The 14,281-nt window shown below is 48.2% G+C and overlaps 1 protein-coding gene across 1 annotated transcript; it reads right to left on the bottom strand.

Annotated features, from left to right (window-relative positions):
• Positions 1–137: 137 nt before the first annotated feature.
• LOC122374259 lies at positions 138–13,955 on the bottom strand. Its single transcript, XM_043352893.1, has 4 exons — positions 13,838–13,955; positions 12,527–12,635; positions 2,342–2,454; positions 138–1,848 (listed from the first exon to the last, which is right to left on the bottom strand). The coding sequence occupies exons 1-4, from the start codon at positions 13,883–13,885 to the stop codon at positions 1,264–1,266; spliced, it is 855 nt and encodes a 284-aa protein (XP_043208828.1). The 5' UTR covers positions 13,886–13,955; the 3' UTR covers positions 138–1,263.
• Positions 13,956–14,281: the final 326 nt, after the last annotated feature.

Raw genomic sequence — 14,281 nt, 5'->3', positions numbered from 1 at the left:
TACAGTGGCGCTCTTCACTGTTCAACGTTCCTTGAGGAGCAGCACAGTCCTCGATCCCTGGAGCGGAGAAACCTGACCCGGAGTGAGGAGCCCCACCACTACCTTCACGGTCCTCGGGAAGCACCGAACACGCCCGCTTTGAGTTTATTTTTTATTCCATTGAGTCGTTAGACGGAGATGATCTTTTACATAGTTATTTACACACATATTCCGCGCTCACACTTGGTTTGAAGTATATAGATACACTAAGGCCCCAGCTGACCGGTCACCGCCGTGCGCCCTGGGAGAGGCGCGTGACGACACCGGCGCCATCTCCCGCCCACACCACTAAACATTATTGTCGGAAACGGCCGCCGCCAGCGGGCCCGTCACCTCGCGCGGCCAACGGAGGCCGCGGAATGCGAGAGAAGCGCCCCGCCGGGCCCGGCGCGGCCCGAGCCGACACACACGCACACACACAGGATGCGCCCGCTCGCGGTATCACACTGAGGGAGCTCTCTCGGCCCCCACCAGTCGGCCCGGCCGTCCCGTTTACCATATATACCCGCTCTCGGATTCAGCATTGCACATGCCACGATGACAGGGAAAAAGTAACGCGCGTTCGCTCTACCCGTGCTCCCTCGCTCTCTCTCACTCTCTCTCTCGCTCTGTCAGGTTTGGTGGTGTCCCACCAGGAATGCCTCGACTGATCGCCCGCCCGGCCCGACCCCGCAGGTCGCCGGCCCGCGGGTGCCCGCCCACGTCGCCTACAGAAGCTCGGACAGGTCGCCCAGAAGCGCCGCTATCCGCCACACAGCGGTCACGGCGTCGACGGCGACCCTCACCACCAGCCATGCATAGTGGAATGATGAAACGATTTATATACATACACCGCACGGCAGTATCACAGACTGAAAATCAAAGTCGGCAAATGGGGGGCGCAGCGGTCGCGCCGACCCAGTCGCCGAAGGGGCAGAGACGGGTGGGTTACAGCTCCACCAAAATTGGACGCGGCGCGACGCAACAACCATGCAAAACAGACATCTATACCGCCGTCCAGAGAGGAAAAACAATGTCGACCTAGCATCCATCCCGAAAATCTACTCTCCATGATATTGGCGAGGCTGGCGCGGCCGTCAGGCGACGCCTCCCGTGGAATGCAAGTGCGCAGCGCGGGCGACGCCGCGCCAGCTAAAATGCGAGCGAATTATGCGTGTTTGACTCCACGCAGTCATGGCGAAAACAGCCACCGCTGCGTTCGGCGGCGTTCGGCTCGGCGGCGGCTCAGTTAGTGATGAGCAGCTGCTGGTCCTGGTGCGGACCGCCGCCCTCCGCCGGCGCACTCTCAGAGTCCACCTCCATCTGATCGAGCCCCGGCCAGCCGGGCACGCCCCAGAACTGGCGCAGGCCCGTGCCGCGCGTGATGCTGGGCCTCTGCGGCCGCGCGCCGGCCGGCACCACCTGGTAGAGCGGCGGCGGCGGCGGCTGGCCGTCCACCACCGGCGCGCCGCTCTCGTCGGTCACAGAGATGGCCGGCGCGGCGGCCGGCTCCGGCGCTAGCGTGCCCGTCGTGATCGACATCCGCTGGCCGGCGGCCGGCGGCGCCACCAACGGCATGCCCAGCAGCATCTCAGAGTCCTCCTGGATGCGGCCCAGGTTGGCGGCCGTCAGAGGACTGCCGGCGCGGTGCGGCAGCTGCGGCAGGTGGTGGAGACCGGTCTCTAGCGGCACCAGCTGCTCGCGGGAGGCGGCCGCGCTCGAGTTGGAGGTACCAGAGGTGATGCTGCCGCCGGCCGAGCACGGGGCGCTCACCAGACGGGTCGGCAGCGAGACGGGGGAGCCGGGACAGCTGTGACGCTGCAGGGTGGCCTGCCGGACGGACAGGGCGCGTCAGGGCACATACATACAGGGGGCGGAGCGGGGGCTCGCGACAGACGAATGGAAAACATACTCAGCTAGCATATACTCAGCTGACCGCTCACTTGCAATGCGGAATATGTGCATGTTTACATGTGGGCGGACTATCTAACATCACTTCGCGCCCGTAATGTAAATTAGCAACAAACAACATAATCAAATCAAGATGATAGCAAGTACGCTGCATCTGCAAATGGTGGAATATAGCCTCTGTTAAAGCAGTAGAAATTCATAAAATCGTGACTCATAAGTTCATGGCTATATTCATCATAAACAGGATTCCTCTTCTCAACCGTCACCTATCCTACCCTAACAAATTATACCATTTTTAACTACCTTCCTCAACGGGCTCCTTAAACCACACGGCTAATCCCAGTTCCCACCTACCTACAAGTCTATCCTCCCGCATTCCTCCCCTCTCCGCTTTCCCTCCACCTCAACTCACACTGACTGGTCCAAGTCCGAACGGCTGCAGGGACACATCAGTCTGTAGTCGCAGCGTTTCCATGTTACGTAGTAGCGCCTGGTCGCTGTGGCTACCCGTGTGAGCGAGTCCGCCTGACGGGGGAGCCGCGAGTCAGGAGACGCGGAGTCGGGACAACGGGGGCGCGCGTTGAGAGACACAGAGATGGAACAGAGACGCGAGTCAGGAGACATCCCAATGGGACAATGGAGATAAGACTCGATACACGTCAACGGAACGACTGAGACAACTGACACAGGAGAGACACGGTAAGAGACACGCGTCAGGAGACATGGATACGGGACGAGAGAGTCACGCGTCAGGAAACATGTCGAGACAGAGGATAAACGTCCACGGATCAAATGGGTTAATGGAGACAGGTGAGACACACGTCAGGAGACATGAATACTGGATAATAAAGACAACTGAGAGACACATGTCAGACGTATGTTAAACAATAGCGCAGAGACATAAAGACATCATGTACACAGAAACATACAGGGTGTCCCAGAATTACCCGGACATTTATTTTCTGGCTAAAAGTGCGATTGCGCTCGATTCTAATGATATACAAGCATCATACTTTTATAAGATATCCCTTAGCTATCGAGCTTGGGGACTGTGTGCTTTTGGTGACCGGTAACGACTCGAGTCAATTATTATCCAGAGTCAAGTAAGAGTAGTCCTTTTTCGTTTTCAGCTTAAGCCACTAATAGGCAACCATGGTGAAACAACTCCCGTTTTCAACTTTGTAAACGGACTTTCGGCATGGTTTTTGCTGGAGAGCTTCTGCAGCTCATCTGCAAGCAGTTAGGATTGAGCAAAGCGCAATTATATCAGCTAACGAAGCCAGAGAGAGCAAGAGATAAACCTGATTGACAAGCTTGGGCTCGGCCAAAAAGGGCCATGCACCAGTTGTCAAACGGGTGGTTGCTTGTCATGGACAACAAACTAGAGCACTTCACGGATAGGCTTTTTAGGATCCGGCCCGGCCCATATCCGGCAAGTCATATCCAGATCCGCCCATTATCCGCCTTTCTTTGAATATCAGAATCCGGCCCACCCATGGCCCGTATTGCAGCCAAACTTCCAAAAAATATCCGTAATAATCCGTTTCACTAATAACTGGTTTCACCCAAAACTGGACTAACAAATTCAATCTAAGGGACCAGACAGCCATACATCTCACATAGTTTGTGAGTTGATATATAGTTTGTGGCAAAATGGTGTGGTTTTCATTCAACTTTGAGCCTAGGGACATGAAAGGCAAATAACAGGTGTTGGCTTGCAGGTGCACAATATTGTCTTTCAAACTTTGAGTTGAGCTGTCATTTGTTAGGAGCTGACTGACGTGTGGACTGTGGACATATATTTTTTTCATTTCGGGATTTCTTGAGCCATTTATTACATTATATTGCATACATTATCCACTTGAAGACAAGTCTTGTGACAAGTGAGTGTCATAAAATGATGCCTATTACTTTAACCCATTAATGCCGATCAACTATATATAGACGCGGAGTTCGGTGGTAGTAAAGAAACGTTTCTAAACGTTTGCTCCGATTCAAAACGTTTTCGTGCGTCAAGCGGGAGTGAGACAAGGGTGCCTGCAGCCAGTCTCGCCTGAATCGTGGCAGGGTGAAGAGGTGCGGCAAAGGTGATCGTGCCATCATGGCGTCGGGAAAAGGGTAAGTGTAAAAATATATTACAGTGGATTTCGAAACGATCGATGCTTCATTGATGTGTTACCTGCTTATTTTCTTACCTGCTATCCAAAGATGAAACATTTCCTGAATTTTGTGTTGCAGTTATAGACGTTTTATTGAAAGAGTCTATATATAGTACTTTCGGCACTAACGGTATACAAAAAACGGTGAAGTTTCAGTTAGCAGCCAATAACGTTTTTACGCTTTTTTTTCTCAGACTGAGTATTCAAGAAACGCTTGACAAGCTCGAGGAAGAGGAGAAAGACGTCAGTGCTGTCTTCATTTGTCCTCCCGATGTCAGAGAGGACTCCGATGGGGATTCCGCTGATGACGATGACGGTGGATATCTCGACAACCTAAATCGAAACCAACTACGAGCTACAGCGGAGGTAGTCTTGGCGAACGGCGACACCCTGTCTCAGAAACGTACAGGTACAGAACTGGAAGTCGGTCCTGGGAACAGCGGGTGGTCAGCAGGTGAAAACAGGTCAGGTGCAGATACAACGCAGGCTGATCAAGATCAAGGTGTGCCACGTAAAAAACGAGCCAAGTCTCAGAAGGAATCGCTGGAGTATAAGTGGGTCAAAAGGGACATCAAGGTCGGGCAGCATTTGCGATCAGAAGAAAATCCCCCGAGCAGTGTTGACCTGTCTCAACGTTCTCCTACCGAGATATTTGAGTATTTTTTCAATGACGACCTGCTAGATCACATCGCTTACGAAAGCCGCCGATATGCTGGAAGCAAAGGGGAACGTTTCGCTGTCAGCAGGGACGAACTAAAAACTGCTATCGGAATCATGCTTCTGTCAGGCTATCACACTGTACCCGCGCGGCGCATGTACTGGAAGCGAGAACGTGACATCGGCGTGGAACTGGTCGCGTCTGCTATGAGTCGAGATCGGTTTGACGAAATCCTCAGGTTTCTACACTTCGCAGACAATCAGCGACTGGACAAATCGGACAAGCTTGCTAAGCTACGTCCCATCATGGACCATCTTGAGTGAAGGTTCATGGCTGCATTCCCTGTGGAGCAAGATCTGTCATTCGATGAAAGCATGATCGCCTACTTCGGAAGACACGGGTGCAAGCAGTTCATCCGGGGAAAGCCCATCAGGTTCGGCTTCAAGGCGTGGTGTTTGAACAGCGCAAAGGGCTATCTGATCGCCTTCGATGTGTATCAGGGAGCTACGTACCGTGGTAGTGCCGAGTACGAAGAACGTTTCGGCAAGGGAGGCGCCGCCCTGGCAGATGCGCTTGACAGGCTGCCACTCCACATCCGCAAGATACCATTGAAGCTGTATTTCGACAACTACTTCACTAGCCTTCCTCTCATCAAGCATCTCACCCTGTGCGGATATGGGGCTACTGGAACGATCAGAGACAACCGACTGCCGAAGTCATGTCCAGCAGCTGCAGTGAAGTCGATGAAGGCGCTGGTCAGAGGATCAGTCTCGGTCTGTGGAGACACTAGCAATGGCATTTCAGTTGTGCGATGGAAGGACAATTCTGTTGTAACGGTGGCCTCAAACATGGCGGGCTCTGGACCTCTTCAGACAGTCAAGAGGTGGTCCTCGAAGGAGAAGAAGATGGTGCAGGTGCCTCAGCCGCATTGTGTGTCTGAGTACAACAAGAAGATGGGCGGAACGGACATCATGGACCAAAGCATCAATGCGTATCGCACAAACATCAGGATCAAGAAGTGGTGGTGGGCCATATTTTCATGGATGCTGGATGCAGCAGTGCAGAACACGTGGCTCGTACACCGTACCAAGGATGAACACGCCAGCCTCCTAGACGTCCGCCGGCAGATCTCCACGACACTGCTGACACGGTGTCAGCGAGATGTCAGCGGTGCCGGCACAGAAGGCGCAACAGGGCCGCCAAGGTCAGTACCTACGGGAGCATCACGGTCCACCGTCCCTGACATCCGGTATGACGGCATGCACCACTACGTCATCCCGGCAGAGTCTCAAAGGCGTTGTAAACGCGAGGCCTGCAAGTCACGGCCTTCAACAGCCTGCTGCAAGTGCAACGTCGCGTTGTGCGTGAAGTGCTTCCGCCCATACCACTCAAAGTAAAGCACAGCGAAAGGTCAACTGACTGAACTGTGTCAACTGTGTCAACTCTCAACTGCAGTGTCAACCGTGTGAGACCCCTATGGTGAATCCTGATCTGTTTCGCAGAGGCATCATATCTCAGTACATCAAATCGGTCATGTCTGTGTGAACAATAAACGTTGGATGTAACCCGTCCATTTTTGTGTACTGTAAATGCCGAGAGTAAATATAGACGCTCCATATTTCCGGAACTGAGACAAATAAAAACACAATCAGGCGAAATGTGTGTTAAGTAGGTGTAGTTGACGCCGTTTTAATAGAAGAAAACGTAATTTTTCAAGTAATTCTTCTTCCGGCACTAATGGGTTAATCAAACCTCTGCTGCCGCTTAACACATTAGGTTAATTTTTAACTTCAATGTTGAATGCTAAAATTTTGATCCGTTTTGATCCGGGTTCAACCTTCAATTCCCAAATCCGGCCCGCCCATATCCGTTGTTTTTTAACAAATTTAGAATCCAATCCTATCCGGTCCGCGGATTTATCCGTGGATAACGGATTTATCCGGCCCATGAAGTGCTCTACAACAAACGTCACTGATCTAGCTAAAAACTAGCTAAACAATAGATCAGGATTATCTAAAGAACATCAGTCTACTTTCCACCACTATCTTCGCAAAATTTTGAAATTTGGGGTCCCTCGCCTGAAAAATATGCGAAAACTACGGGAAAAGCAGCGAAAATCACAATTCATCCCAAAAATATAACATATACAACAAAAAATTATATTGAAGCACACTTTGTGGTCTAACGAAGGTATTCTGTCATTTGAACCGCCCAAAAAAGGCGTGTGTGAACGTCAGATGGCTACAACGCCCCAACAGCAGAGACGGCCAGGCAACCGTCGAAAATCAAATTGTGAGACATTTTGAGCTACCGTGCACTCATTCGGGTTGATATGATGGCCCAACGACAGCCGTTAGCACGGAGTACTACTGCGGTAATATTCTACCAGTAAAAAAACTGGATGCCGTAAACCAAATGGCCATGAACGGGTTTGTTTTGGAAACCAAATCTGTTGGAAGCCAAGGGTCCCACCATGTTCAGACATGGAGCTTCTCCACTTCAGATGTAAAAAAGCGTCAAAAGTGGTGTAGGCAGCAATTTTTGTTTTGGGGGATAATGCCTTATGACCTGGGAACACTTTGATGTTAAGTTTATCTTATATGATCGTATTATCCTTCGGCAACAGGTCAAAGAAAACAGGCCTTCACCCAGTTTCGGGAGAACCGTAAAACAACTGAGACCAGCAAAGGCTGGCATTTTTAATCATTGTCGGCTGATCTTGTAACAAGCGTATCTATTGCATGTGCTATTTCACAGCCACCCTAGTTGACTATATAGGATGATAAAAAGAAAAAGGCGCAATCCTTTTTGCCTTATTTTATACGCTAATTAACAATGTCCGGGTAATTCTGGGACACCCTGTAAGTCAGACGACAGATGTCTCGAGGAGACAGCGGAGATATACAACAGATGGTAGTGCCGAGAGACATGTCAAAGGACAAGTGTCTCCAAGATATATCTGGAGACAAGTCATGAGGGAGGCAGACGACAGTCAGATGCCAGCGTAGGTAGACAGATACGTCGACACGCGAAGGAGGCAGATCAAACGGCAAGGATCTGTGGGAGACAGCGGAGACACGAAAGACAAGCGGAGACATGAGCCAAAGGTCAACTGTCTCCAGGGCCCAGTTTCACCAAGCTCTGTTTGGAGTAGTTTCGGCGAAACTACCCCAAAGCAGTTTCACCAAATGGGGTAGGTTCTGATTGGCCACTTCCAAACTACCCCATGGAGTAGTTCTTATTTTACCCCAAATTTGCCATGCAAACAGATGCTCACGGTCCGTGAGCAACTGAACAAGCCAATCAATCAGCTGATTATCGTCGGTTCTACCCCAAATATCCGACCAAAATTACGGCAGACATTCGTGGGGTAATCTGTGAATATGATACCAATTGTGAGCAAGAATTGACAGTAAAATAGTAATAAGAACATACTTTATTGAAGCCCAATCACCTGTCACGTTTGAGTACGCATTATTCATAGCATACCTACTTCAAATTTCATCCAAGTATTTTACTGCATGTAGCCTGCGCCACCTATGCTTGTGATCTACAACACCAAAAGAAGCATTATAGATGTCGCCCATAGCTGAATGCCAGGAATTTTACTTTTTTTAACTTAAAGGTTTTCTTCAACAGTGACCTTGAATACCGGATGAGGAAGCCTTGAAATACAAACAATAAAAATGCACATTCTTCACGGTGGTTACATGCTGCGTCTTGTTGAAATGATCCAAGTACTTGTGTGATCTATTCAAATTATCATTTGAGCCTATATATGGCCTTGATTTGAGGCATCTATGTATTAGGGTCAATAAGCAAATATCCAGCAAATATCAAGACGCTAACAACTGAAAGCAATATAAAAATGCCGTACCTAAATCAGCAAGAGGATGTGTCGTGCATACCTAGGTAATTCTCATTAGAAATAAAAAGCATATGGTGCACGAAATTCGTAAGAAGCAGTTGTTAAAAATACCAGGCCAAGTGGATTCGATACTTTCCATATCTATTTTTTTTTTGTCGCTGTTGTGCATATCTCAATTAAGTTGCGTTATGTGCCGTACATCTGTAATGTTTGTATTTTGTATGGCACATTAGAAATAAAAAGCATCTGGTGCAAAAGATTCGTAGTTAAAAGTCGTCAAAAATACCAAGCAAGGTGTATTCGATACTAAAACATGCACTAATTTACTGAAACATTTAATTATAAAACACTAAACATCTAATCTAATTTAACATCTAATCTAATCTTAAATATCTAATCTAAACATCTAATCTAAGCATCTACGGGTCCCGGTCCCGTAGCTCAGTTGGTTAGAGCGTTGGATTCCGCGTGGTGAGAGCACGCGTTCCCGGTTATAACAGTCCGGGTTCGAAGCGCGACGGGCGCTCGACATTTATGGGCCTCCTGACAGGTATGGTTGTGGTTGGTGGCAGGCCGTAGCCAGGCGAAGTCAGCGAGGGGACCGGCCGTGCGCGGCTTTGTGCGCACGTAAAACTTTGGAATCTAAATTCTGCCATAGAATCGGAATTGCGCGATCGGAGGGTAGAGGGCAGAGTCATCGCAACAAGCTTCGCTTAGCGGTGGCTCTGTCCTTGTGAATCCTTCCCATCAAAATGTTCGGACTAAATTTATAATAAAAAAATCTAATTTATGAAAACACTAATTAATATTAAAACATTCGATACTATTCGATAATAAAACTAGATAAATCGATATTCGATAATGTAACCTATCCATCAAGATTCGCGGTTGTGCATTGCATTCCTTTCTCAATACAGTTGTGAATCTTGGAAACTGAGGCGCCATGGTGCCATCGTTACCAAGGTGATTGGTGGACAAATACAAGAAGCCAAATCGAATGTGTTCTTCATTTCACGCCGTCGTGAAATGAAATTCTCGACCAATCAAAACGTTCCGTTGTTTTGCTGATGCTGCTTGCTTAGCAAACATTCACAAGAGATGCCGAGACTACCCCATGGGGGTAGTTTGAGCTGGTGAAACTGGATTCTATCCCATGGGGTAGAATGGAAATCTACCCCATGCCGAAATTACCCCACTTGGTGAAACTGGGCCCAGGAGACACCAGGGCCCAGTTTCACCAAGTGGGGTAATTTCGGCATGGGGTAGATTTCCATTCTGCCCCATGGGGTAAAATCCAGTTTCACCAGCTCAAACTACCCCCATGGGGTAGTTTCGGCGTCTCTTGTGAATGTTTGCTAAGCAAGCAGCATCAGCAAAACAACGGAACGTTTTGATTGGTCGAGAATTTCATTTCACGACGGCGTGAAATGAAGAACACATTTGATTTGGCTTCTTGTATTTGTCTACCAATCACCTTGGTAACGATGGCACAATGGCACCTCAGTTTCCAAGATTCACAACTTTATTGAGAAAGGAATGCAATGCACAACCGCGAATCTTGATGGATAGGTTACAGAACAATGGCATGTTTTATTATCGAATAGTATCGAATGTTTTAAAATTAATTAGTGTTTTAGTTAAAGGAAATAGTTCACTTTCACGAAATTATTTTTTTTTCAACGGATTTATGATTTTTTATGTTCAAAATAATCAGCAAAGAAAATAAAACCTTTTTATAACAAAATATTATTTTCTATATTTTGGTATAGGAAGAACTTTTCAGTTTCTGTAAGGCACCCGCGATCCAGTATGAAAAGAGCATGGGTCCCGAAAATTCTTCAGAAACAGAGAAATTATCGCAGCCACCGGCATTTGGGCGATCTGCTCGATCTGATAATGTTCCCCTGAATGTCCTAATTGATCAGTACGAGAATTTCTCTAGAGTTCTCGTAGATAATTTTTCTACTTTCTGAAGAATTTTCGGGACCCATGCTCTTTTCATACTGGATGGAAATATATGCAAGGCACACATCCTCAACGCAAGACACCTTTTTCGGGACGAGAAATAGAATATCTTTGCCTAGGGTGATCGTTGGGCTGTAAAAGCTCCTGATTTATGCTCGTCTCAGCCCAAGCTACGGAACTGCTATTCCAGTTCAAAACCCATGTTAAAAAGTGAACTATTTCCTTTAATGTGATGTTTATATTAGGTGTTTAAATTAGATGTTTTAGATTAGATTAGATGTTTAGTGTTTTATAATTAGAATGTTTTAGTAAATTAGTGCATGTTTTACTAGTATCGAATACACCTTGCTTGGTATTTTTGACGACTTTTAACTACGAATCTTTTGCACCAGATGCTTTTATTTCTAATGTGCATTACAAAATACATACAGTACCAACAGATGCACGGCACATTTAACGCAACTTTATTGAGATATGCACAACAGCGACAAAAAAAAAAAGATATGGAAAGTATCGAATCCACTTGGCCTGGTATTTTTATCAACTGCTTATTACGAATTACTTGCACCATATGCTTTTTATTTCTAATGAGAATTACCTAGGTAGGTATGCACGACATTCTCTTGCTGATTTAGGTACGGCATTTTTATTTGATTTCAGTTGTTAGCGTCTTGACATTTGCGGAATATTTGCACATTGACCGTAAGGCATATAGATACCTCGAATGATAATTTGAATAGATCACACAAGTTGAAGTACTATGATCATTTCAACAAGACACATCGTCAGCATATAACCACCGTGAAGAATGTGCATTTTTATTGTTTATATTTCAAGGCTTCCTCATCCGGTATTCAAGGTCACTGTTGAAGGAATACCTTTAATAGTTAAAAAAGTAAAAATCCTGGCATTCAGCTATGGGCGACATCTATAATGCTTCTTTTGGGTGTTGCAATGCAGATCACAAGCATAGGTGGTGAAGGCTACATGCAGTAAAATATTTGGATGAAACTTGAAGTACCTATGCTATGAATAATGCATAACTCAAACATTACTCATAACTCAAACATTACGTTACTCAATACTCAAACATAACAGGTGATTGGACTTCAATAAAATATGTTCTTATTACTATTTTACTGTCAATTCTTGCTCACAATTCGTATCATATTCACAGATTACCCCACGAATGTCAGCCGTAATTTTGGTCGGATATTTGGGGTAGAATTGCCGGCAAACAGCTGATGGATTGGCTTGTTCAGATGCTCACGGACCGTGAGCATCTGTTTGCATGGCAAATTTGGGGTAAAATAAGAACTGCCCCATGGGGTAGTTTGGAAGTGGCCAATCAGAACCTACCCCATTTGGTGAAACTGGTTTGGGGTAGTTTCGCCGAGACTACCCCAAACAGAGCTTGGTGAAACTGGGCCCAGGAGACAAGTGGGGAGGGCGCGTGGAGACAAGTTAGACGCTAAACAACTGCAATGATACAGGCAGGGACTCAACGTGCAGACTGGTGGTGCAGAGCTGCGATTGACAACACACGGGGCCATTCGCAGTCAGTGGACACTGCGGCTATTATAGCTTGATTTATCGCCGTCTATTTCTAGAACGAGCCTGCTCACTGAAAGGTTACAAGGAATATGAGAGCACAAAGCAGATGCGGGCGTTGCACAATGAAACACCAGTAAGACCGCATTCCTAGACACCCAACACTGAATGCAGGGACCAAGGACTCCTCTATAAATAGACAAGTTTACCTCTAACCTTTAAGCCCACCAAATGGCGGGACATGTTTCATATCATACCGTAAGACATTAGACCACCCTGCATCACCCAACTGAGGGCCGGATGGGGACAGAGTGCGGTATATAGGACAGCGGCCGGACCACCCCAGTCCTCTACCTGGCTCGTCCCGCCCTCTCCCTCCGGTAACCCCTCTCATACCTGGCGCTCCCAGCTGTCCGACGCCCTCCTGTCTTCGCTGCAGAAAGTGGCGCGTGTGTTGCAGCTGCAACTCCTGCATCGTGGTGCTGTCCACCGACCGGCTGTGTTGCTGGAAACGGCAGGCACGCGCGTCAGTCACACGAGCGTGCCGTAATGCTTCACAATGAATCAAAACGCGTCACAAAGCTTTCGGGCGTCCGTGAGTGTAAAATACGTTTAATAAAATCACATACTGTGAATGCGTCTCGATGGATCAAGCTATGTCAAATAAAGGTTTCCAATGAAGCACGAACCACTGGAATACGCCAAGATGTCTCGTTAAGGATCATCGATACATCACCAAACGTCCCAATACGCCAAGGCGTTACAATCATGTATCCAAATACATCACAGCAACAACAGACGTTTCTGTGTGCATAAAAATGCGTCACAAAATGCATTGCAATCAGGATCAAGTTATGCCAAATGAAGGCATTCCAAGGAATCACGAAACATTGGAATACGCCAAAAGGTCTTGTGAAGGATCAACAATACATCACCAAACGTCCCAACACGCCAAACTTCGTGACGATACGTCAAAACGCAACACGATTGGTCACGATGCGTTACAATGCGCCGCACAGAGGCACGCTGTCCCCCGGTCCGCCGTTTTCATCCTCAGGGTAGTTAAATCCTTCTCCTCCACGCCTCAACCCTCTGTTCCGGGCTGGACGGACAGCTTATTTATGCCATGCAGGAAGCTCCCCTAGGAGCAGACCCGTAGCGGGGTGCGGTGAGTGTCAGGGGGCTGGGTGGCCTGTCCACTGGATGGGCTCAGCCCCGGCGACTCACTAGGGTCCCTGCCCAGACCAATGTCTCCCCCTCATTCCTATCATCCTTCCGGCTCTGAAATGGTCTTGTTAGACCCAAAGAGCCTAACCCAACACACAAACAGAACGGCACGCTGTCAGCACATGGCCAATTAGAAACAAGGTGACGCTGGGCCGCTGGCAAACAATGGGAATTTTGTCGTGCGCGAACAGTGACCTTACCCACCGGCTTTGTCAAGAGCGAGCCTAAAATAAACCAGAACTGGCACTTAAAGTGAAAGGGACAGAACCTGACCAAATAATGAAACACTCGGACTTGGAGGGACGGGGTTGCAACCAGCGATAAAAAAAGGTTTGCATTACCTTACAATAAAGTTCCTAAGAACAGTAACTATTAAGGATTATCCAACGAAAGATGTCGCGTTAACTACTGGCTAATACAAACGAACTACTGTAGAAACTGACAGGTAATAGCAGCTACCACAGCGTCCCGCCCGCCTACCTTAAGCTGTTCCAGTTCCCGTACGGCGTCCTGGTCTTGTCCCAGCATTGACGAGTCGCTCACACGGCGGGTGTAGCGGTCCGAGGGAATACGTAGCGAGTTGGGGTAGTGGCCGCCTGCGGGCACCGGGTCACAGGTCAGCCGCAGCGGTCACGGCAGGGGGTCACGGGGTAAGGGGGTCAACGGTCAGCGACAGGGGTCACGGCAGGGGTAAGGGGGTCAACGGTCAACCAGGGGTCACGGCAGGGGTCAGGGGGTAGGGGGTCAGCGGTCAGCGATTGGGATCACGGCAGGAGTCAGCGATAGGGGTTATTAGTCAGCGACAGGAGACAGGACGTGTCCTGAGATAGGGATTGAGGCTCATGGGTTAAGGATCAGGGGTTCAAGGCTTCGGGAGTTACTTTAAATGTCAGAGGTTACACAGTACGAGTTAAATGTCAGAGG

This window comes from Amphibalanus amphitrite, unplaced genomic scaffold, assembly GCF_019059575.1.
Source record: "Amphibalanus amphitrite isolate SeventyFive unplaced genomic scaffold, NRLGWU_Aamphi_draft 001627F_arrow, whole genome shotgun sequence".
NCBI classification, from domain to species: Eukaryota; Metazoa; Arthropoda; class Thecostraca; order Balanomorpha; family Balanidae; genus Amphibalanus; species Amphibalanus amphitrite.
The sequence above is the reverse complement of the archived record's forward strand: the minus strand, read 5'-3'. Positions and strand labels throughout refer to the sequence as shown.

What these genes read in the sequence shown, in the direction of transcription:
- LOC122374259 (XM_043352893.1), bottom strand. Translation starts at nt 13,885, where the DNA reads ATGCTGGGACAAGACCAGGACGCCGTACGGGAACTGGAACAGCTTAAG. An exon ending in GGGAACTGGAACAGCTTAAG is followed by an intron (nt 12,636 to 13,837) that starts GTAGGCGGGCGG and finishes TGCCGTTTCCAG; the next exon opens with CAACACAGCCGGTCGGTGGA. An exon ending in CGGACAGCTGGGAGCGCCAG is followed by an intron (nt 2,455 to 12,526) that starts GTATGAGAGGGG and finishes CTCCCCCGTCAG; the next exon opens with GCGGACTCGCTCACACGGGT.